Consider the following 24,831-nt stretch of genomic DNA (forward strand, 5'->3'; position numbering starts at 1 on the left):
GCGGTGGTGGGGCACACGCCTTTCATCCGAGCACTTGAGAGGCAGAGCCAGGCAGATCTCTTGAGTCCGAGACCAGCCTGGTCCATCAAGAGCAAGTTCCAGGACAGCCAGGGCTACATAGAGGAAACCCCCCCCCCCAAAAAAAAAAAAGGGGAAAGAAAAGCTATCTTCTCTGAGAACTGCTTTCAGGGTGATTTCCCCCATACACACAGTCTCTGCTAAAAATCTGGCTTCACACCATGATATGCACACAGCAAAGACATGACATCGCTAACACACAGGTCACCGTCAACATTGCCCAAGGAGTACTGAACCACCAAGAAGATTATAACCTAAAACAACCTATAATCTCTGGAGATTTGTGTTGTTACGTTTATTTCTATATGTGATGTGCATGCCCCTTGGCTCATGTATGGAAGTCAGAGGAAGTTGGTTCTGTCCTTCCACCATGTGGAAAGTAAGTCTTAATTGTGATCATAAGGATCATGGCAAGTGTCTTTACCTACTGAGCCATCTCAAGAGCCCCTATAGTTTTACACAAACTTCAAATGAAGCCAGTGTAAATCACATGCTACAAACGGGTGCTCCAAGATCATACCCCACAGCTGGTAAAGTAGCAGAAAGACCATAACTTTGTGAATGTACTTGCTACGGTCAGTCTGAACTTGTAGAGCAGAAAGTGAGGCACCAGTCCATCAAGGGAACCTGATGCCTGCAGAAGATACTACCATGGTGCCTCAAATGACATTCTTTTCTACTGTGAAGACGAGAATAAGGAGATCTCATTCTATTCTGCTGTGAACCTTTAAAACGTATTTGACATATGTTATGGGTATGGCATGCTAGTTAAAATATGCAGCTTTCAGAGGAAACATTTACCCTCGGCCAAAAAAAGTAAGCAGTCATCCCTGGTATTCACTCACTGTGCATGGACTGGCTCCAAAACCCTGCCCCACAGATGGCAAAATCCACACATGCTTAAGTCATGTGCATAGTATAGTATTTGTAAATACCTTGTATACATAATCCCATCTATTGGACATCATACCCAGATGACTTACAATACCTCATACAATGTAAAGTAAGGTGAATTAACAACTGTTCTCAACCAAAAGCAAACCCTGACTCAAGCTGGCCTTAGAACCCTTCTACATAAATTATTGATCACCAATTCTCATTTGCTATATGTATTCAAAGAGCTGAAAAAGAAAACTTTTAGCGTTAAGAGTTAGACTTGAAATCTGTCGTCTGTCCCCTCCTCCATCCCAGTGCTGTGATGTAACATGGGGCTTACTAGTAACAGCATGATCTCTAGCCATGAGCTATGCCCTCAGTACTATAAACATATATGTGTATACAGAGATACAATACACACACTTCGTACCTGAGATTTTAGACAAAGCTATTAACAGAGTTCTCTATCCAAGTATAGCAGCAGTATCGTTTTTAGACTGATTGTAAGGAACGAGTAAACCATAGAGCACCTAATAATACCTTGTCACAGTAAACACGACTATGGTAAGTGAGCAACAAAGATGGTCTCTGAAGGCGTTCACATCTCTTCTGAAGAGAGGTGCTAGACCAGGATGCCGGTGCCTGTTTGTTTATGCTAATGCAAATTAGTTTGAAACTACAGCAGCCTTTTAATCTAATTTTATTCCTAAAGTTAAAATCACTAGCAGGTAGCACTAAAAATACACCTTCACTATACAAAACAGTGTAAATTGATTACATATTAATAAAGAATTTAGCACACACAATCTTCTAAGAAGCTAGATGCAGCCCTTGCTATTAAAAGCTGTATCTGAACAAAAATTGACATATTTATCTGAGGCCCTGGCAATTATCTCCCAATTATGTTTAAATGCAGAGATAGCAACAGTGTGGAAACTTACATTCATTAAATATTAGCATTGAAAATATACACGACTAATAAAGTGAACATTCAGAGCAATCACTGCTCAGTGTGAATAGCAAGTTTACTTGGAAGAGAACAGAAGTTTCAAACGCAGGATAATGGGGAAATAAGAGACAGGGTGAGTAGCCTCGAGAGCAAGAGCAAATGCCCACACTGAGCAGTCTGACTTCAGCAACTAGTGCTCAGGAGAGACAAGTGATAAAACCCAGCAGACGCTGGCAAAGCCGTGTGTCCACAGGCAGACAGGCCTATGGCACAGCCCTGGTTTCTTCAACGTAGAATGAACTTTCTGTCCCCAGTCGGTAAGGAAAATAATTTTTAAAAATAGCTTCTGCCTTGGAACAGTAAATTTCCAGTCCCTTTTATGCACTCAAATGTGTGGGATAGAGTCAGAGGAGTGTCCCATGTGGGGGGCCTCAATTTCATGACTTGAAAACATGCACAGCTCGCACCACATACTGCCGGCAGATGGGACACTCACTCATGCGCTTGCCACATTTTGTGCAGGTGACCATGTGCCCACACTCCAGCAGGACACAGTCAATGACTGCATCCATGCAGATCCGGCACAGGCTGTCTTCTTCATCCTGAAGCTGCATCCGTTCACCATCTGAAAGGAAATGGAGAGCTGGGCTCTGGACATGGCCACTGGACTTGTTCCCGTGCCCATAGCCAAGCAGCCCTCTTGTGAGCAACCACCCCAGTGCTATACACAAAAAAAGTCCCTTAACTTCCCTACACCACTTCTGCTAGATGTGATGCCTACCTCAGGGTTCTGGAAGAAATATGTGGCTTAGGACCAGCTAAAAAGTGTTGTATAGAAAGTAGAAATGTTGGCTACTTGTTTCCAAACAGAAGGGGTTTGTCATGAGGAGAAAGAAACCAAGGCTGGGGATGTGGCTCCACTGGCAGCAGAGTGTGTGAAGTCTTGCTTTGATCCCCAACACTGCATAAACCAGGCACAACAGTACATGCCTGTAATCCTAGCACTTAGAAAGGCAGAGGCAAGAGGATCACAAGTTCAAGGTCATCTTTAGAGAGTGAATTTGAGGCTAGTCTGGGAGACCTTGTCATCACCCCACATTCCTCATTTGGGCCACTAAGTAGTCAGGCCACAAGTGTAAGTTTAGCTGGATGTTCCAGCTGTGTGGCCATGAAGATGGGACGGTCTCATTTCAGTAAGAGGGTCTTTAATCCACAAATAACAAAAACTAGATTCAACAAATGACTGACTAGTTTACCTGGCAATAGTTGTCTCAAAGCCTATGTCACGTACTAGACTACTTAGCAGCTCTGTACAGGCTTACATAGCTGACTCGGTGACTAAAAAGGTATACTGCTGTTCTCAAAGATTGATTTATTTCATTTTAGGTATTATGGGTGTTTTGCCTACATTTGTCTGTATGCCACTTAAATACCAGCACTGGGTCTCCTTAAGTGAAATAACAGAGTTGGGAGCCTCCACGTGGGTACTGAGAATTGACCCAGGCACTCTAGAAGAGCAGCCAGCAGTTTTTAACTGCTGAGTCATCTCTCCAGCCCCAAATCTTTTTATTTTTAATGGTTTCTATTTTAATAATTTTTTATTTTATGTGTATTGGTGTTTTTGCCTGCATGTGTCTGTCTATGTGTGAGGATGTCAGAACCCCTGCAATTACAGACAGTTGTGAGCTGCCATGTAGGGACTGGGAATTGAACCCAGGTCTTCAGGAAAAGCAGCAAGCGCTCCCCACCACTGAGCCATTTCTGCAGCCCCAATGACTGCTATTTTTCAGACAGGGTCTGGCAGCTAGCTGCCCTCCTGGCTTAGATCCCTGAGTACTGGGACCACAGACATGCATGCCATGCTAGCTAAATCTGGCTTAATTATGACAAGAAACAATCCAATTTCTAAAGCTCAGGAAAGGAGACTTGGGAGGGAAAAAGGAAAAGAAAGCCTACATGACTTTTGGTTCTCTTCATTCTCTTTGTACAACCGGTTCACTTTTTCTACCAGCTCCCACTTTTCACAACAGCCAGAATAGTTGACAAAGTTGCGGGCCAGGATTTCCTTCAGCTGGCGCACACTCATCCCTTCTACCTCCTCAAGGCTCGACAGGTCAGACAGCGAGGCTCTCACTTTCTTCTTCGAGAGCCCTGGGTTCTGAAATGAGAGCATCCGTTACCCTTGTTCCCACAAGTGCAGATGCCTCTCTGGTTTTGGTCCCTTAGCCCGGATGCTCTGCCCAGACTCCTCAGCTCCCTGAAGTGTGTTTACAGTGCTCTACAGCTGAACTGGAGACCATGCTGTGCTCACTGGAGGAGGTCCAGCATCTCCCCTTTTTGCCACACGCATTTATCAGGGAAGCCATTTTAAATGAGTTTCACCTGCTCCTCCAAGTTTTCTTCTTCTTCTTGCTCATCATCATCTTCTTCTTCATCATCATCTTCTTCATCATCATCTTCTTCATCATCTGTGTTTGCTGAAGCTATTTCACTTTGTACCTATGTACACGACAGATCCAACTGATTACTAATCATCAGGCTTTTCTAATTACCAATTTTTACTTCTTTCTCAAGAAAAACTATCCACTGATCTTCCTCAAGATTACCTCAGGGGCAGGTTGATGGAGCAAGCAGAGCACTCCTTTAATCCCAGCACTTAGGGAGACAGTGGCAGGGGATCTCTGTGAGTAATAAGTCAACCTGGTCTACAAAGCGACTCCCAGGGCAGCCATCTAGGCAAGGGTACATATTGAGACCCTGCCGCAAAATGGGGGTGGGGGGCAGACTGGGTCTGGAGGGATGGCTCAGCAGTTAAGAGCACTTACTGCTCTGGCAGAGGACCTGGGTTCAGTTCCCAGCACCTACATGGAAGATCACAACCATCTTTACCTCCAGTCTAGGGCATACAACACCCTCTTCTGAACTCCATAGACACTAGGGCACACATGTGGTGCACAGACATTCATGGAAGCAAAACACCCATCTACACAAAATAAAATTGTAATAAAAAATAAAACTAAACTCAAAGCCTAGCATACATCGTGTCTTCTTTGGATACTGTATGTTGGTTAGCTCTCGCAAGAAGTTGGGCCCTACATGAACTCACCTTCCATGAAGTTACCTGAAAATACAAATTCCTCCGTATGTGTGAATTTGTCAAACACGTCTGAGTATTGACTGCCTAAGGGAGGTCCTAAAACAAAGCCACTAAGAATAAGAATGCAGGGTGGCCCTGCACCATCAGGGCCATTTAACTGGAGATGGCTCAGTGAGGACAGACAGGTGCTTGCCATCGGCCTTGTCAACCTGATTTGAACCCACATTGTGGAAAGAATACTAACAAGTTGTCCTCTGACATCTATTTGCCTACCAGGGCATGAGCAAATGCAAATAGGCATACATACAATAAATAAATTTTTTTTGTTAAAGTCCTTAATAAGCCAGGTAGTGGTGGCACACACCTTGAATCCCAGCACTTGGAAGGCAAAGGCAGGTGGATCTGAGTTCAATGCCAGCCTGGGCTACAAAGTTCCAGAACAGCCAGGGCTGCACAGAAAACATCAGATCCCCCCAAACACTGGAGTTACCATAGTTGTGAGACAATCTTCCTTGTCTCAAAAAAAAAAAAAAAAAACCAACCACCACCAAAAAATTCCTTACTAATCAACAGTTTTCTTTAGAAAAACAAAAATTTCTTCCATTTTGGATTATATACCATCTTTACATCTTTCAAATATTTTCTTTTGGGGCTGGAGAGATGTCTCAGTAGTTAAGAGTGATTCAATTTCCAGCACCCACATGGCAGGCAGTTCATAACTGTCTGTAACTCCAGTTCTGGGGGATCCAACACCCTCACACAGACATGTATGCAGACAAAATACCAATTAAAAAATAAAAATTAAACACCATATTTTTTTTTTGACACAAGGTCTATCCTGGGCTAGTATTAACTCACTTCCTTCGTGCCTCCATCTTCCAATGCTGGAATTGTAGGTGTATACCACCACTCTTAATGATATCTTTGACCACAGCATGTAATAGTCTAGGTTGGTTTCAGTATCACATATTTCACCCTATAGGTACCACACTGCATTACTGTGCCACGTACATCTCCCCCAAATGGTGTCATATAGTCCAAAAGTGGTACAAGTCAGATATATCTGTTTATATAATCATGCAAGTTCTCATTTGAGAAAATCATAAAACTCTGGTCTTGGTCTTAATCTAAGTTATGAATATTTGGATAGCAGCTAAATCAATCTTCCTGCCTCTGTCCCTTAAGTGCTGGGATCTAAGTATACACTACCATGCCCAGTCATGACTCTAAGATTTATTTTTATGTGAATGGTTGTCTGCATGTATGTACATGTATTTTTATATTATGTATGTGAGTGGCTGTCTGCATGCATGCACTGTCTGAGGAGCACAGAAGAAAACATCAGACCCCCCCAACACTGGAGTTACCATAGTTAAGCAGCAGTGTGGGTCCAGGGAGGCAGAGTAAGGTCCTCTGCAGGAGTGCTAAGTGCTCTTAACCACTGAGCTAGCTCCCCAGCCCCTCACCTCCCCGTTTTTTGTTGTGAGACTCACTGTGTAGCCCTGGCTGTCCTAGAACTCACTATGTAGACGAAGATGGCCTACAACTTACAGAGATCGGCCTGTTTCTGTATCCCAACTGCTGGGATCAAAAGTGCGCCCCCCACCCCCAAAGTATGTGCCACTACACCCAGCACACATCTACTTTTAATAATATCATCCCTCAAAAGGGGGGAAACAATTTCAAAACAGATATATATACATATATATACATATACATACATATATGTAATGTGTGTGTGTGTGTATATATATATCCCAGACAGGGTTTCTCTGTGTACTTTAGGTGCCTGTCCTGGATCTTGCTCTATAGACCAGGCTGGCCTCAAACTCACAGAGATCTGCCTGCCTCTGCCTCCCGAGTGCTGGATTAAAGGCATGCGCCGCCGCCGCCGCCGCCGCCGCCGCCGCCACCACCACCACCCGGCAACAGCTCAATATTTTATATCTAAGCTTTTTTGTTGTTGTTGTTATTTTGGTTTTTGAGACAGGGTTTCTCTGTGTAGACCTGGCTGTCCTGGATCTCACTCTATAGACTAGGCTGTCCTTGAACTCACAAAGGTTTATGTTGTACATGTAATATTACTTTCACTAGGCAAAGATGTGTTTGTTATATTTGTCTACACTGTATTTGTTTAACAATGTAAAGCTGTGTTACTCTGCTGCCTAAGGCACCTGATTGGCCTAATCAAAAGCTGAATGGCCAATAGCTAGGCAGTAGAAGAATACTTAGGGCTGGCAGGCAGAGAGAATGAGGAAGAGGAGGAAGCTCCGCTTGAGAAGTGAATGAAGGAGATTGCTGGAGACAGACAGACAGACAGACACAGAGAAGGGCATACAGAATGAAAGAAAGGTAAAAAGCCCTAAGGCCAAACATAGGTGAAGAGAAACGGGTTAAATTAAGTTATAAGAGCTCATGGGACAAGCACAAGATAAGGCCGAGCATTCAGAACTAATAAGTCTCCGTGTCATTATTTGGAGCTGGAGATCTGAAAAGGCCTGCTACAGAGACCCACCTGCCTCTGCCTCTGCCTCCCAAGTGCTGGGATTAAAGGCGGACACCACCATGGCCCATTATGTCTTAGGGGTTTTGTGTTGTTTCTAATGTGGGAGCCTTGCTAATTACCCAGGCTAGCCTCAAACTCCTGAGTTCATGAGATCTTGCTATGCCTGCCTCCCTAGTAGCTGGAACTACGCCACAACACTCAGTTTAATTAGCGTTTCAGAGTCATTCACATACAACCATCTGAGTTGTCAGCCCTGCATGTTATCCAACTATGATGCTCAAGAACCTTATTGAGATTGTATTTATATTTTATGTACAAGTGCTCTGCATGTATACCTGAATGCCAGAAGAGGGCATCATATCCTATTATAGATGGCTGTGAGCCACCATGTGGTGGCTGGGAATTGAACTCAGGACCTCTGGAAGAGCAGCCAGTGCTCTTAACCTCTGAGTCATCTCTCCAGCCCCTGAGATAGTATTCGAATTATAATAAATAAATGCCATTTATTATTTAAGTAATTCTGTAATAGGAGATATAGCTCAGTTGTTAAGAATGCTTGCTTAGGCTGAGCAGTGGTGGCACAGGCCTTTAATCCCAGCACTCGGGAGGCAAAGTCAGGCGGATCTCTGTGAGTCCTAGGCCAGCCTGGTCTACTGAACAAGTTCCAGGACAGCCAGGGCTACACAGAGAAACCCTGTCTTGAAAACCTAAAAAGAGTGCCTGCTAAGTATATACAAACTCTTGGGTTCAACCCCTAGCACCACCTAAAACCAGGCTATAATGATGCACACTTTTGACCCCAAGACTCAAGAGGTGACGCTGGGAAGACCAGAAGTTCAAAGTCAGGCCTGGGGATAAAGCTCAGAGATTAAAATGCCTGGGGACACACCAGGCTCTTGGGGTCACCCTCCACACCATCCTACCTGTGCCAGAACTTCTGACCGGAGGGTCCCATCTCTGTCCACGAGCTCTCCCTGGAAGGAGGATACAGTAGCAGAGGGGGCTGTATAATTTGAAAAAAAGGATTGTGTCAAAAAACTAGAAGTCTCGGACCGTGAGGAATTCAGGCTACTTGAGTCCAGGTCATCCCCGGAACCTAGTCCACGGTGGCACAGCACCAGATCTACCAAGTCCGCCTTCTCCCGACAGGTGTCGGTGGGGATGTTTCGGAGGCGGAGATACTGCCGCAGGTCCTTCACTTTCAGCCGCATGAGCTGAGGGCGCTGGAAGGCTGTCTCCTGGAGCAGGTGGCATGTCGAGCATCTGCGGAGGTTCCCTTGTGAGACCGAGCAGAAGGAGCAGAAGTCTTGCCTGCAGTCACAGCAGACGCACTGCGGACAGAGCAGACACGCATAAGCACTGTGAGGACACCCTCTCGTGTTAAATCTGAAACCCGGGTTCGCATGCAGTCCCCACCGCAGCGGCCAGTTTCACGAAGCCAATCTCCGCTCGGGCAGCTTCGATTCACGAGACTTCAAACACAGCACTTGCGGAAAATATACACTCTTGCGTTAGTGAATTAAAACATTTCCACCCCTTGACACAAACGTGTAATTAGCGGAACTGAGCTGACTTGAACCACGGGAACAGCAAGCACAAGCACAAAGCTCTCTCTCTCTGGTCCTTTCCTATGTGGATAACTTCCTCAGCAAAGAGGAAGATAAAAGCTTAATACCAAAAGAAAGGAAACTGACCTCTCCAACTTAACCCAAGGACACAGAAGACCCCACTAGTGCAGAAATCTGAAGCCAACGTGGCCCAATTACAATCTAAGCCATCTCCGAAGAGAACCTCCAAGAGGACACTCGGAGTGTCCCCTTCTGCTCAGTGCATGGCTCCCACAAGCTAACACTCTCCTCCGTGTACTTCAACGTAGTATACTGGTCAGACTGCACAATGACCTGTAAGTTTCAGCCTGAGTGCTTTCCATAAAATCTCCACAAACATGAGGTTATCACCACCCTCCCACCCCAACAGGTCCTCTCGATGCAGATCAAACTGGCCTAGAATACTCTATGTAGCCTAGGCTGGCCTTGAACTTACAGCAGTGACCCTCCCTATCTTAGCCTCTCCGGTTCTGAGATTACAGGTATGAGCCAATCACACCCAACTGCCTTATTTAAAACTTAATACTGGTGCTAGAGATGACTCAGTGGTTAAAAGCATTGGCTGCTGCTCTTCTACAAGATCCAAATTTAGTTCTCAGCACCTATGTCTGATGGCTCACAAAAGCCTACAGCTCCAGTTCCAGGGTATCTCATGCTCTGTGGCCTCCCCAGGCACACCTGCAATATCCACTTGCAGAGTCACACACACACGACCATTAAAAAGAAAAAAAAAGATGATCAGAGAACTGGAGACATGGCTCAGGTTAAGAGTTCTTCCTGCTCTTCCAAAGGAGCTGGGTTTGGTTCCCAGCACCCATACTGGGCAGCTTAGAACTGCCTATAACTCCACGTCCAGGGAATTCAACACCCTCTTCTGGCCTCTGAGTGTTCCTGCATGCACATGGGGGGCATGCATGCACACACACTTTTTTTTAAAGAATATGGTCAGGGGCTGCAGAGATGGCTCAATGGTTAAGAGCACTGGCTGCTCTTCCAGAAGACCCGAGTTCAATTCCCAGCACCCACATGGCAGCTCACAACTGTCTGTGACTCTAGTTCCAGAGGATCTAACACCCTCACACAGACATTCACGAAGGCAAACACACCTTTAATCCCAGCACTCGGGAGGCAGAAGCAGGTGGATCTCTGTGAGTTCGAGGCCAGACTGGGCTACAGAGTGAGATCCAGGAAAGGCTCCAAAACTACACAGAGAAACCCTGTCTCAAAAACCAAAAAAAAAAAAAAAAGGAAGAACATGGTCAAGGATGGGCTAGGGAGCAGTGGAGAGACTAGGGGGTGGTAGAGAGGGCACTTGCTAGCATGTATAATAAGGCCTTAGTCTTCATTACCAGCTCTGAAAGAAAAAAAAAATGTTAGGAACAAAGCTTTGTTTTGTTTTTGTTTTTTTTTTTTTTTTGAGCTGAGGATCGAACCCAGGGCCTTGCGCTTGCTAGGCAAGCACTCTACCACTGAGCTAAATCTCCAACCCCAAGGAACAAAGTTTTTAAACCATGGTACCTTGCTATAATCAATGGCTGCTGAACAAAACTGCACAGCAATTCAATCTCTTGCTTCAAAAAAGAGTATGGTGGGGAACGAGGGCTCAGAAGTAAAGGTCACCGAGAAGGAAAAACAGCAAAGACTAACCAGAAACTGTCAGAACTAGAATCTTACCGCACAGGCTTCCAAATGGGACCTGCTAATAGTTTTACTAAATGGATTACCTAGTCAACCTCAACATAACTGACAACCAAGAATTAGGAGCTATGACTCTTTTTCCCCCACGTGTTACTTGTATGCAGTATTTCAAACTCACCTTCTTCCTAAAGACTGAAAATGAAAGGCCACACGCTTTGCAAACTATATTGGGCCCTTCGGTAGCTGCTGGTGGGTAGGTGGGGAAGTCAGAGCTTGGTGTAAATCTGAATGGGCCACTGCTTCCCGGAAATCCTGCCTGCTGACCCCTGACGGCTCCAGTTCCCATGACTTCATTCAGCAGCCCACAGCATGAAGCCCACATAGAAGTCGCACCCGCCTGAAAGAAACACAGTGCATAGTTTAAGGCCAAGCAGAGGTGCTGGAGAGATGGTCCAAAGGTTGAGGACACTGGCTGCTCCTCCAGAGGACCCAGGTTTGATTCCCAGTTCCCACAGGCTGGCTCACAACTGCCTGTAATTCCAGTCCCAGACATCTGATGACCTCTTCTAGCAGGGCACCAGGCACACACATGGTACACAGACACATATGCCAGCACAATATCCAAACACATAAATAAAGTTTAAAAATAAAATAAACCCGGAGTGGTGGTACATGCCTTTAATTACAGAACTCAGAAGGCAGAGGCAGGCCTGGTCTACGAAGTGAGTTCCAGGACAGCCAACGCTATGTAGAAAGACCCTGTCTCAAAAGGAAATAAATAAATAAAGACAGGGGGAATGTGAGCTGCCACTTTTCAGAGGTAAGATTTCCTTAAGTAACCTTGAGATCAAAGGAAGTCTCTAATCTGCCATCAATAACACAATGCTAAATAAACTTCAAATGTTTACCTGAAGGTAAATATTCCAAATTTCTCAAAAATCTGAAGTACTTCTATTTTCAAACATCCCTAATAAGGGACATTCAAGTTACCAAAACTGCAAGTCATTTAGAAAGACAATTTTCCATATTTCCAAACAAAAGATGCATGACAAAAAAAAAAAAAAAATTGAAGCTGAGGGGGGGGGGGGGGGGGGCACGCTTTTAGTCACACCACTCTGGAAGAAGAGGTAGTCAGTCTACAGAGCGATCTCCAGGGCAGCCAGGCTACAAAGAGAAACAGTCTGGGCAGGGGGATCAAAAGTGTCTAGAAGCCCAGGTCTCAAATTTGGAACCTGTAGCCACCACACTGACTCTGTCAGCCAAGTATGTCCTATGTGACGTTGGAGACATGCTATTAATAGCTCCAGCTACTATTTAACAGAAAGATATAAGACCATACTCTCTCATTAATCCTAATGTCTCACTGGTTGAGTATAATATGCTAATTTTTATTGTTAAAACAACAGGGGGGCGCTGGAGAGATGGCTCAGTGGTTAAGAGCAGCAACTGCTCTTCCAGAGGTCCTGAGTTCAATTCCCAGCAACCACATGGTGACTCACAACCATCTGCAATGAGATCTGGCGCCCTCTTCTATATACATAAATAAATAAATCTTAAAAAAATATGTTTGGCTTTTTTGTTTAGTTGGTTTTGTTGTTGTTGTTGTTGTTGTTTAATAGGGTCCCTTGATACAGCCCTGGTTGTCCTGGAACTTGCTATGGAGACCAGGTCTTAAACTCCCAGAAATCAGCTGAGTGCTGAGATTAAATGTGCATCACCACACACACCAGCAGCTCTCTAGATTTTAAAATACCTCGTGCATTTATTTTCCTCCTCTACTACATTTCCCACATTCTTTATAAAGAATATATTCATCTGACATTAAGGAAAGCACTTTTTTTTTTTTAAGATTTATTTATTTACTACATATTCAGTGTTCTGCCTGCATGTGTCCTTGCAAGCCAGAAGAGGGCACCAGATTTCATTACAGATGGCTGTGAGGTACCATGTGGGTGCTGGGAATTGAACTCAGGACCTCTGGAAGAGCAGTCAGTGTTCTTAACCTCTGAGCCATCTCTCTAGCCCCAGGAAAGCACTTTTAAAACAGAGCTACTCTAGTTTTTTAGGACAAAAGCACTAAGCATCATTTCCAATGGCCAAAACGCTTGACCTCACAAAGAATAAAGGACACTTGCCTCTCCAAATAATTTTCTTTGGGGGGGGGGGGGTTTGTTTATTTCTTGCCTCTTTATTCTCATTTAGAATATGGTTATCACTATACCACCTATAACAATTTATCTTTGTTTTATTTTTAGTTTTGTGTTGCTGGGAATGGACCCCTGCTTGGCAAACACTGTCCCAGAGAGCTACAACTATAGCTCCTTTGTACCTATTTTATTAGTCTCAGAATGGGATAAGCAAGCCTGTCAGAAATAGATACAAACTTTCCAAAGTGAGGCCAAAGCCATTTTCCCATGCTTAAAGAATAAAAGATACAGTGTTTGGGACCAGTAGAGGTTTTTTTTTCCTTTTTGGTTTTTGAAGACAGGGTTTCTCTGTGTAGCCCTGGCTGTCCTGGAACTCACTCTGTAGACCAGACTGGCCTTGAACTCAAGAGATCCACCTGCCTCTGCCTCCCGAGTGCTGAGAATATAGTCATGTGCCACCACCGCCTGGCTCCCATGTTCTAGAACCTAAGCAATGTGATAAACAGTAGAAGCCAAAGTACCTGAGGTGTTAGCTAAATATCACCAGACAATACCACATGTGATTCCATTTATTTTATCTGTCAAATATTATTTGCTCAACTAGCTTAAAAAGGAAAAAAAAAACCTTAAAAAGGCAACTTTGAGTTCTAATAATGATGATACTGTTCTCATTATCCAGAAGTCGTTCAAGTGAAGAGGAAAGACAGTGGTATACAAGGTCCGTCCAACTGCCTAAGTACCTTCATCACTAATTTAAGGATTATATGGCTTCTCGTCAGTAATTCAAGATAGTGCTACTTTCAAAAGCCAAGTAAAAATAATGAAGAGCTCCTATCTTAGACTCTAGAGCCATGGTTTGCTTATACACAAAAGCATGAGATGCAAAACTAACAGTGATTGTTCCTTCAAGAAAAAAGAAAACTGGTGGGGAATGGTGGCACACGCCTTTGATCCCAGCACTCGGGAGTTTGAAGCCAGCCTGGTCTACAGGTCAAGTTCCGGGACAGTCAGGGCTACACAGAGAAATCATTTCAAAAAACTAAAAAGGAAAAAGAAAAGAATTTATCAGCAGTCTTCCAAAGAAAGCTACATGCGCTCTCGTTCTCCTCTTGGAGACAGGGTTTCTCCATGTAGTCCTTTCTACCCTGGAACTCTCTATGTAGACCAAGACAACTTGAACTCAGGAGATTTCCCTGCCTCTGCCTCCTGAGTGCTGGGATTGAAGATGCATGCTACCATGTTGGGCCCAAAGAAAGCTCTATTAATTTATTTATTTTGAGGTTTTTTGTTTTTGAGACAGTGTCTTATTATGTAACCCTGGCTTGCCCAGAACTAGCTACACAGACCAAGCTGGCCTCCAATTCATAGAAATCCTGAGTACTGGGATTAAAGGTGTATAAAACCATACACACAGCAAAGTTTTTTTTTAAATCTTCTATCTTAAAAAAAAAAAGAGAGAGAGAGAGACAGAGAGAAGAAAAAAATGTTATGGTGGAAAGCTATGCTATCAAGAAAGGCACCTGAAGGCTGGAGAGATGGCTCAGAGGTTAAGAGCACAGGCTGCTCTTCCAGAGGTCCTGAGTTCAATTCCCAGCACCCACAAGGTGGCTAACGACCATCTATAATAAGATCTGATGTCCTCTTCTGGCATGTTGGCATACATGCAGGCAGAATACTGTATGCATAATAAATAAGTCATTTAAAAAAAAAAAAGACCCGAGCCAGGTGGTGGTTCAGGTGGTGGTTCAGGTGGTGGGCACACCTTTAATCCCAGCACTCAGGAGGCAGAGCCAGGCAGATCTCTGTGAGTTCAAAGCCAGCCTGGTCTATAGAGTGAGATCAAAGAGAAACACCAAAACTACACAGAGAAACCCTATCTCAAAAACAAAAACAAAAAAAGGGGGCTGGAGAGATGGCTCAGAGGTTAAGAGCACCATCTGCTCTTCCAGAGGTCCTGAGTTCAAGGCCCAGCAACCACATGGTGGCTCACAACCACTTGCAATTAGATCTGGTGCCCTCTTCTGGCCTACAAGGACACATGCAGGCAGAACACTGTATACATAATAAATAAATAAATCTTAAAAAAAAAAAAAAAGACACCCAATGTCAACCTCTGGCTTCTAAATACATACACATGTGTAAAAATACACCAAAAATATTAATTAAAAGATAAACTATATAGTTCTAGCAGAGGAAACAGAGAACCTATTGGAGAAAATATGTATAATTCCTAGGTAGAAGATACCTTTATTAGAAGAAAACAATATAATCACAGCTGGGCGGCGGTAGCACACACCTTTAATCCTAGCACTCAGGGCAGCCTGGTCTACAGAGCAATCTCCAAAACTACAAAGGGAAACCCTGTCTCAAAAAAAATAAATAAATAAAAATAAAAATAAAATAAAAACAACATAGACCCATCCCCTCATGTTTCTATGGAAGAGCAGGAATTTCCTTTGCATCCTCCAGAAAGAAAATAATCAAAAGAACACTGAGCCAGGCTGTGGTGGCGCACGCCTTTAATCCCAACACTTGGGAGGCAGAGCCATGAGTTTGAGGCCAGCCTGGGCTACAGAGTGAGTTCCAGGAAAGGCGCAAAGCTACAGAGAAACCCTGTTTTGAGAGCAAAAAAAAAAAAAAAAAAAAAAAAGAACACTGAGAGCTGAGGAGATAACTCAGTTGGTAAAATGCTGGCCTACAAGCACAGCACAAGAAGCTACATTCTACCACAAGAACCTCCCCAACCCAACACACAAGCCCACGTGAGGCCATGAGGACACAAGCCTGTAGCTCAGCACTGGGAGGTGGAGGCAGGAGGATTGGGAGCTCAAAGTCACTCTCAGCTGTAGTGAACTTGAGACCAGCTTGGGCTACAGGAGGCTCTGTCCCAAAATATTAAGTAAATAACTGGACTATCTAGTGAACAAGCTGGGCATATGGTGAATCTACAATCCCAGCACTAGGGAGGACACAGGCAGATCCATGGGGCTTGCTGGCCAACCCGCCTAGCCTTCTTGGCAATTTCCAGGTCACAAAGTGTCTTAGTCAGTGTTCTATCGCTGCGAACAGACACATGACCAAGACCGCTCTTACGGAAGAAAGCATTTAACTGGGGCTGGCTGACAGTTTCAGAGCAGGCAGGTGCTGGAGCAGTAGCTCAGAGCTGCATCCTGATCCACAGGCAGAGAGACTCTGAACTTGGCATAGCTTTTGAAACCCTGAAACCCAACCCCAGTGACACACTTTTTCCAACACAGCCACACCTCCTGATCCTCTCAAACAGTGCCAATCCCAGGTGACTAAGCACCCAAACCTATGAGCCTACGGGGTTTATTCTCATCCAAACCACCACACAGGAGGAACAACCCCCAAAGTTCCCTCTAGCCTATCCACATGCACACACTCACATAAACTCACAGAGAACAAAAACATTTAACTTTAAATATCTCATTATAAAAACAAAAGTCCCATAGCTTCCCAGTCAAAAATATGGTGCTATAACCCTTAGTCCAAGGCAGATCTATAGTACTGTTTTCAGCCACAAACCACAGCAGAAGGTAGAAAAGAGGGGAAATCTAGGTTGTAGCCTCATTAGGATCTGAGACCTTCAGTCAAACACACCCAGTAAGAAAACAGCTCTTACACTAAGAGAACCCTCTTGGCAGCACAGGCAGGGTAAGCCCACACTGCTCCTTTCTCTGAGAACAGCATCTGCACCCGTCCAACCTACGTGACAGCTCAGAGTTCAGACAGGGCTGTATCCACTCACTAGCTGTCTGCGGTCTCCTTCATTCCCACCCAGAGTATAGGAGAGACATAATTTCCACTTCTATATTAAGCCCTGTGCTTTCTGACACCCCAGAGCTGAAGTAATTTCTTTAGTACTCTGACCTCCCCTGTTCTGGGGAGCAGGCGGTTTAGCTCCCTACCTCTGTGGCTGCTCTGTCACTTGCTAAGAAATTGCCTCCATCTGTGAAACTGACCCAGACTGTGGTTCTCACACCTTAGACTCACCACAAAGCCTTGAAAACTATTCCTGCCTGAACTTCATCCCTGGGACCCACATGGTGGAAGGAGAGAACGAACTCCAAGGGATCCTCCAAATGCCACACAAGTGCTGTGGGATACACATGCACAAATAAACAAACGTCATTTTCGTTTTGTTTTTGTGGGTGTTCCCCCCCCCCCGCCAGAGCTGAGGCCCGAACCCAGGGCCTAGCAAGCGCTCTACCACTGAGCTAAATCCCCAACCCCTTGTGGGTTTTTTGTTTTGTTTTGTTTTTGTTTTTTTGAGGCAGGGTTTTTCTGTGTAGCCCTGGCTGTCCTGGAACTTGCTCTATAGACCAGGCTGGCCACGAACTCACAGAGATCCACCTGCCCCTGCCTCCTGGGTGCTGGGATTAAAGGCTTTTGCCACCACCGCCTGCAAAAAAAAAAATGTAATTTACAGGGGCCTTCTGATTTTGCTACTCTAGAGTAGAGTTTGGGCAACAAAATTTTTTCTTTAACTCCCAAATGATTCTGATAGAGCCAATGTTTACAAGGTCAAGACATTCTGGGCCTGAGTGAAGATTCCTTCTTCCTGCTCAAACAGTTTTGGCTAGAAAGCAATCCTCAAGATTCCTGAGCAGGAGCCTGGGTAACATCTCAGCCATGTGCTCACCCAAGATGTGTCTCCATTTGCTCGTTGTTGGGGGTGTGCCTCTACTCCTACTTCCCTTTACAGCTCCCCAATTCCTTCAGGAAGGTTAAGTAGCCAGATTAGAAATGCTCAGCTGAGGTGCTGTCAGTCTGAGCTGACTCTCAAATTAGTTCCCTTACGGAAATATGGGGACCTCTTTCATCTTACTTACTCTTTGCTCCCCACTTTGTTTTCTTTCATTTTTCCTTTCAAGACGGGAGGAGTCTTTCCGTGCAGTCCTGGCTGTTCTGGAGACCAGTCTGGCCTTGAACTCAGATTCTCTTGCTACTACCTCCTGAATGATGAGATACAAGTTGTACACCATCATCCTGGAGCTACTTTTATTTTCTACCACACTTCTCTGTTTTCTTGTGTGAAATCGTCAACACCAGGAAAACAGTCACTGAGTCTGTCAAGAACAGACACTGTTAAAAATTATTTTTAGGGGTTGGGGATTTAGCTCCGTGGTAGAGCGCTTGCCTAGCAAGCGCAAGGCCCTGGGTTCGATCCTCAGCTCCAAAAAAAAAAAAAAAAAATTTATTTTGAGGTAGCTGGGTGCACACGTCTTCAATCCCAGCATTCCAGAGAACAGGTGAGTGGATCTGAGTTCAAAACCAGCATGGTCTACATAGCAAGTTCCAGGCTAACCAAGGCTACATGGTGAAGCACTATCTCAAAACAAAACAAAAAACCCCAATGCCTACTTTTGTCCTTCACCTTCAATTAGAAGAATCTCAAGAGGGCTGGAAAGATGGCTCAGTAACTAAGAGTCTGAATGTTGCCGGGCGGTGGCGGCGCACACCTTTAATCCCAGCACTCGGGAGGCAGATGTAGGCGGATCTCTGTGAGTTTGAGGCCAGCCTGGGCTACAGAGCGAGTTCCAGGACAAGGCTCCAAAGCTACACTGAAAAACCCTGTCTCAAAAAACATAATAATAATAATAATAATAATAATAATAATAATAATAAATATTGTCTAGTAAAGAATGAACTTAGCACTTTTATATGCAAAATATTAATTTTTATCAAATACTCTAAGAAGCTACAAAAGAACCAGACAGATTCTCCTCTTCTTTCTTTATATTTTTAGTGTTTTGACAGGGTCCTGGCTATCCTGTAACTCGCTCTGTAGACCATGCTGGCCTCAAACTCACAAGAGATCTGCCCGCCTCTACCTCCAGAGTGCTGGGATCAAAGGCCTGCACCATGACACCTGACTTGGGATTCTCTTCTTGAAACAGTGAAAGCTTCCTCAAAGAACCCATCTACTTCAGAGACTACACGTTTTTGTTGTAAATTCTAGACAAATTTCAATTTACTAAAATTCCAATGTCCTTGTGTTGAAAGAATGTTTCGAATCTTAGCAACAGTGATATAAATGGTTTAAATTTCAGTTAAACTTTCTTACAGAACGAAAAGAAAAAGACAATTAATATGCAAACTTTAGAATTATTTCTTACTGAAACTGCTGCTTCAAAACAATTTTTTTGTTTGTTTTATTTTGTTTTTGTTTTTGTTTTTGGAGACAGGGTTTCTCTGTGTAGCTTTGCACCTTTCCTGGAACTCACTTGGTAGCCCAGGCTGGCCTCGAACTCACAGAGATCCACCTGCCTCTGCCTCCCAAGTGCTGGGATTAGAGGCGTGCGCCACCATCTGTCTAAATTAATACTAAATATGTGCTCTATAACATGTTGCCTTTCTCTATTTAGGTTGTTTCTTTTCCTTTTTTATTTTTTGAGACAGGGTCTCACACAGACAAGGCTGGCTTTGAATTTGCTATGCAGGGGAGGATGGCCTTGAACTAATCCTCCTGCTTCCACCTACCAAGAGCTGGGATTATGTGTGTGAGACACGATACACAAATGATTTTTGTCTTTTTAAAAACAGAATATTTGGCCAGGCATTGTAGCGCATGCCTTGAATCCCAGCACTCGGGAGGCAGACGCAGGCTGAACTCCGTGAGTTCTAGGACAGCTAGGGCTACACAGAGAAACCCTGTCTCAAAACAGGGAAAAAAAGGAATATACTTGGTTCTTAGCACTATTCTCACCTTTGTCCTTAGTATCTCAGAGAGAGAGAGACAGAAACAGAGAGAGAAAGACAGAGACAGAGAGAGAGACAGAGACAGAGAGACAGAGACAGAGAGACAGAGAGAGACAGAAAGAGAGAGACAGATACAGAGAGACAGAGAGACAGAGACAGAGAGACAGAGACAGAGAGACAGAGACAGAGAGACAGAGAGAGAGACAGAGAGACAGAGAGACAGAGAATTCCACTTAAATGCAAAACCACTTGCTCTTGAACAATTTATTTAAACATTTGGGCACAGCACCTACATCCAATTCTCCTTCTAAATCTAATTTCCTTGATAAATAAAGACTGTTTTTTGATTCCTACGGCAAAGATAATGATTTTCAGGCAACAGAGCTACCTCCAGATAATTTAATAAAGTATTCTAGCTGAGTGGTGGTGGCACACACCTTTAATACCAGCACTTTGGAGGCAGAGGCAGGAGGATCTCTGAGAGTTCAAAGCCAGCATGGTCTACAAAGAGAGTTCCAGGACAGCCAGGGCTACACAGAGAAACCACCTTGAAAAATCAAAAATATTTCTAAGTTGCAGTGATATTTTATAACTACACTGGGAAGTAAAGAATAAACGCTCCCACAGGGTTGATGGCTCAGTGGTTAAAAGCACTGGCTGCCCTTCCAGAGGACCAGGGCTTGATTCCCAGCACCCACATAGGGGCTCACAACTAGTTTTCATCCCAGTTCCAGGGGCTCTGACACCCTCCTCTGGACTCCATGGGTATCAGGCGTGCTCAGGGTGCACAGACCTCATGATGCATTCATACCTATAAAATAAAAATTAAAAACTTAACAAAACAAAAACCTTAGGGGCTAGAGAGAAGACTTAGCAGTTAAGAGAACTCATTGATTGCTCTTACAATGGACGTAGTTTGGGTTCCTAGCACCTACAAGGTATCTCACAACCACTGGTAACTCCAGTTCAGGGGATCTAATGCCATCTCTGACCTCTGTCAGCACCAAGCATGCAGATAGTGCACATAAATACATACACTCATACACACAATCCTAAAAACATTTTTGAACAGTTTTTTACAAACTCTCACAGTATCCTCACCCTTAAAGTTAGTTCCAGTGTTATCCATTCCAGACCATTTGCAATCCAAGCATTCAGGAGGATCACTCACCAGTTCAAGGACAGCCTACATATTCAGTTCCAGGCCAGTCTGAGACACACAGCAAGACCCTCTCTCAAAACAGAGAAGTTACCTATTTCAAAAATCTTCCTTGCTTCCGGTAGCAAGAGGGCTTGTTGTTTTGAAATAGACTCTCATATAGTACAAGCAGGCCTCACTCACGCTTACTATGAAGCCATGACTAGATTGGAACTCCTAATTGTCCTGACTCCAGCCTGTACCTCCCAAATGCTGGGATTACAATTAAGCAACAATGAAGGTATCACCATTTTTCTTGCTTCTGAGAATTATTTACATACACACACCAACACCCTTAATATTATTGTGGTTTGTAATGTGGCTACTTGGGCTCTATCTGTCTGGGGTTTTTTGTTGTTGTTGTTGTTGTTTGGTTTTTGACGAAAGCACTTGCTTTGTAGCAAATGGTGGCCTCAATTCTCCTGCCTCAGCCTCCCAAACACTGATTACAGGCCTGTGCCGCCACGCCTACCTTGTCTCTTTTAACTGGCAAACTCTTTCCTAAAGAGGGGGGACTATATTTTGAATTACTTTTACTCCCTCTTGACTAATACAAAGAGGAAACTGGACAAACACTTGCCGACTTTCTCTAGCCACTCGACACTTCTCAATGGTCCACAGTCAATCTTTGACACTCGGTGAAGGTCGCGATAATCGGGCGGCCCAAAGCCAACACACACACTTCTTCAATGAGATGACTACAACCACCTCTTGTCGGGAGAGGTATCATCACCTGACTCACGCCACTGGGCTTGATTTTGGCAAATGGATCGATGCCTAAATTGATGGTTGCACACAGACTCTTTAGAACTCTCCGTGATGAAGGTGAGGAAAAAAAAAATGCCCCCAAAGTAGGCCAGAATCACACACACACCCCCTCCCCTTTTTCTGAAACTTCTATCAGTGATAACTCCCACGCCCTCACTCCCACCCGGGAGAAAGGCTGCCAAATTACTTGCTGCGTACCTAGCGGCGAGGCAGACGCATCTAGCGCTCTAGGTCACGGCCACAGCGTTTAAACCCCACGGAAGAACTCCTGGGTGGTGGGGGGAGACCCCCAACCCCTGGCTGTTCTAGCCGGGTTACCCTGCCCCTCGCCCCCGCCCGGCCTCATCAATCCCCGCACCGCTCCCTCTGACGTCTGTCTCGGGATGCCCCCGACATCTGGGTTAGTTCAAGGACTCGGGGGAGGCGGAGGGCACGGCCGTGGGCAGAAGCACCGAGGCCCGAGGTCTGAAAAGCTCGGGACCCCGAGAAACGGCGCAGGGCCTGGGAAACAGGGCCCAGCGGGCTGCGTGCGACCTCGGGGGCCACTCGCCTCCTCCTCCTCCTCGGCCAGGCCGCCGCGGGGCGCTGTGGCAGCTCGGGCGGGTCCGCCAGCCCGGCCTCTCCGGCTGGAAGCGGTCGGGGCGCCCCCGCCCCGACAGTGGTGGTCTCTCTAGGACCCGCCAGGCAACCGCGGAGACGGAGCCAGAGGAGGCGCTCCGGGCGCACGGGAGAGGCGAGGAGGGTCTCCCGGCTCCACCAGCCCCTCACCTTCATGGCCGCGACCGCCTCGGTTCGGTCGGCTCTACCCGGGAACTCAGCACCATTGCAGCCTGCTCACACAACGGACCTCCCTCCTTCTAAGGCGGCGGAGGCTGCGCTTCCCGAGGCCGACTGAGCGTCCCGACGTCGGGGGCGTGGCCACGCTCGGCTCACGCCCCGGGAAGACGCCGAGCGGCGGGCCGAGCCCACCAATCCGAAGCAGTTCTTCCGGGGGCCGGTCACCAGAGCCAATGGGACTGCGGGGAAGGGGCGGGGCCTCGGGCGCAGCCCCGAGAGCGGAGAGGGGCGGGGCTGGGCGAGGCTGGGCGGGGCCGACGAAGCGGCTCTCCCTGGAGAAGCCGCTGGGGCGCAATGGACTTCCCACTTGGAGGGACTAGGTTCCCTTCCGGAAGACAGAAAGGACTGTGGTGACCTTTGGGAAACGCGGTTGGTTTGGAGGCTTTTCCGACCTGCCGAGCAGGGCCTCGGGGCTTACCGAGTGTTCTAGATTCCCACATTCGCACATTGTGAGAACCTCTGGTCTCTTCCAGGAGAGGGTAGCGCAGGCTTGGACGCACCACTCACAAGGTTTTTTGAATTTCAATTGCTCTTTTGTTTGCCGTTGTTCAGCTTATGGGGGTTGGGGGCGGGGGCGGTGAAACAGGGTTTCTCTCGCTGCCCTCTGTAGACCAGGCTGGCCTCGAACTCACAGAGATCCGCTTGCCTCTGCCTCCCAAGTGCTGGAATTAAAGATGCGGTACCACCACACCTCGGCCCAATTAACCTTTTAAATGTTCAAAATTACCCAAATCCTGCCCCTTTGAAGGAATTCACGTGGCAAATGATGATGGTGTATTTCTTCAGCCTCACCGGGTTAGGGCTTTAATTAGTTGGTTTTCCTACACTTCTTTCTCTCACTTCAAAATAATAACTGAAATTTTAGACTTGAAGATGTTAATTCCTTCTTAGTAAAGACTCCGGCAGTTCTGCTCTCCGCACCTCCCCCCCCAAGACAGAGTTTCTTTGTGTAGCCTTGGAACTAGCTCAGTAGCCCAGGCTGGCCTCAAAAAATCACACAGATCCACCTACCTCTGCCTCCCAAATGCTAGAATAAAAGGTATTCATCACCACCACCTGACCGCTATTACTAAAAAAAAAAAAAACTTTAAAATTCTTTGTGTGTATGATCTTGCCTGCGTGTGTATCTGTGCACCATGTGTGTACAGTGATCAAGGAAGCCAGAATGTTGGATCCCCTGGAACTGAATTATAGATGGTTGTGAACCATTGTGTGGGTACTAGGAACCAAACCCAAGTCCTCTAGCAAGAGTAACAGCGCTCTTAACCACTGAGCCATCTCTCCTGCCCTGTTCTATTCCTTTCTAACAGATCTGCTTAGAGGTACTATTTAGCGGAACACTCATCCAGCTGGGCACCATGACACAGGCCTTTAATCCCAGGACTGGGGAAGCAGAGGCAAGTGGACTTCTCTGAATTCCAGACCAGCCAGTTCGTCATAATCAAACACTGTCTAAAAAAAAAAACAAAACAAAGCGTAGGGAACTATTTCCTTGGCCTATCTCAGCCCTATTTTTCTTCGATTTCTATTGAGATAATGTAATTTCTTGTTTAGAGTAAACCTAAGTTTCCTTCTTTGGGAAAACACAGAGGGCCAGTCATCCCCCATGTGAGTGGAGCAGCTGAGCTTCATTAAAGAGAAACTGTTAGGAAGTACTTATTAATAAGAAATATTAATAAGAATGTACGTATTCTTATCATCCAGGCTAAGAATATTCAGTAGACATTTGCTGATGGGGCTGAGGAGATGGCTCAATCAGCAACGTGCCTGAGTTACATCCTAGGCACCCATATAAAAGTCAGGTTAGGTGGCACCTAATTCTAGCGCTCTGTGGGTGGAGACAGGAGGATCCCCAGAGTTGGCGGGCCAACCAATCTAGCCTAATTGGTGAGCTCCAGGCTCAGCAAATGAATGGCTTTGTCTCAGTCAGGTAGGAAGCAATTAAAGAAAACAGCCAACATTGGCATCCAGCCTCTACCCATACACTTTTTTTTCTAGCTAAAAATTAATGCTGGCCCTGGGTGGCTCATGCCTTTAATCCCAGCACTTGGGAGGTAGAGCCATGTTGATCTCTGTGAGTTCGAGGCCAGCCTGGTCTGCAGCGTGAGATCCATGACAGGCATCAAAACTATACAGAGAAACCCTGTCTTGAATAGACAAACAACAACAAAATATATATATATATATATTAAGCGAGGTATGGTAGCATACACATCTGATCCCAGCAGGTGGGAGGCAGAGACAGGTGGAGCTCTGTGAATTTAAGGCCAGCCTGGTCTACATAGTAAGCTCCAGGCCATCTGGATTTGCTGGCGGTGGAAAGACTAGTTCTCCCTCAAGGGTTATTGAATGAATATGAAAATATTCTGGCCATCATTAGCTGTCTCAGAATTGCAGATAACACCAC

The 24,831-nt window shown here is 45.5% G+C and overlaps 1 protein-coding gene across 2 annotated transcripts; it reads right to left on the reverse strand.

The window, feature by feature from the left end:
* Window positions 1-1,427: 1,427 nt before the first annotated feature.
* Rnf34 (ring finger protein 34) lies at window positions 1,428-22,509 on the reverse strand. 2 transcript variants are annotated; one of them, XM_036172153.1, is made up of 6 exons: window positions 22,356-22,509; window positions 10,930-11,148; window positions 8,430-8,837; window positions 4,286-4,402; window positions 3,860-4,061; window positions 1,428-2,528 (listed from the first exon to the last, which is right to left on the reverse strand). In XM_036172153.1, exons 1-6 carry the CDS (start codon window positions 22,359-22,361, stop codon window positions 2,341-2,343), a joined length of 1,140 nt encoding a protein of 379 aa, XP_036028046.1. In that variant the 5' UTR covers window positions 22,362-22,509; the 3' UTR covers window positions 1,428-2,340. The 2 variants fall into 2 exon arrangements, with proteins under 2 accessions (XP_036028046.1, XP_036028047.1); XM_036172154.1 differs by lacking the exon at window positions 10,930-11,148.
* Window positions 22,510-24,831: the final 2,322 nt, after the last annotated feature.

This window comes from Onychomys torridus, chromosome 22, assembly GCF_903995425.1.
Source record: "Onychomys torridus chromosome 22, mOncTor1.1, whole genome shotgun sequence".
In the NCBI taxonomy this organism is placed as follows: domain Eukaryota; kingdom Metazoa; phylum Chordata; class Mammalia; order Rodentia; family Cricetidae; genus Onychomys; species Onychomys torridus.

Coding starts and splice junctions, on each gene's coding strand:
- Rnf34 (XM_036172153.1), bottom strand. Junction 8,838..10,929: donor TTTCAGTCTTTAGGAAGAAG/GTGAGTTTGAAA, acceptor CTCTGTCCGCAG/TGCGTCTGCTGTGACTGCAG. Junction 4,403..8,429: donor GGTCAGAAGTTCTGGCACAG/GTAGGATGGTGT, acceptor TCGTGTACATAG/GTACAAAGTGAAATAGCTTC.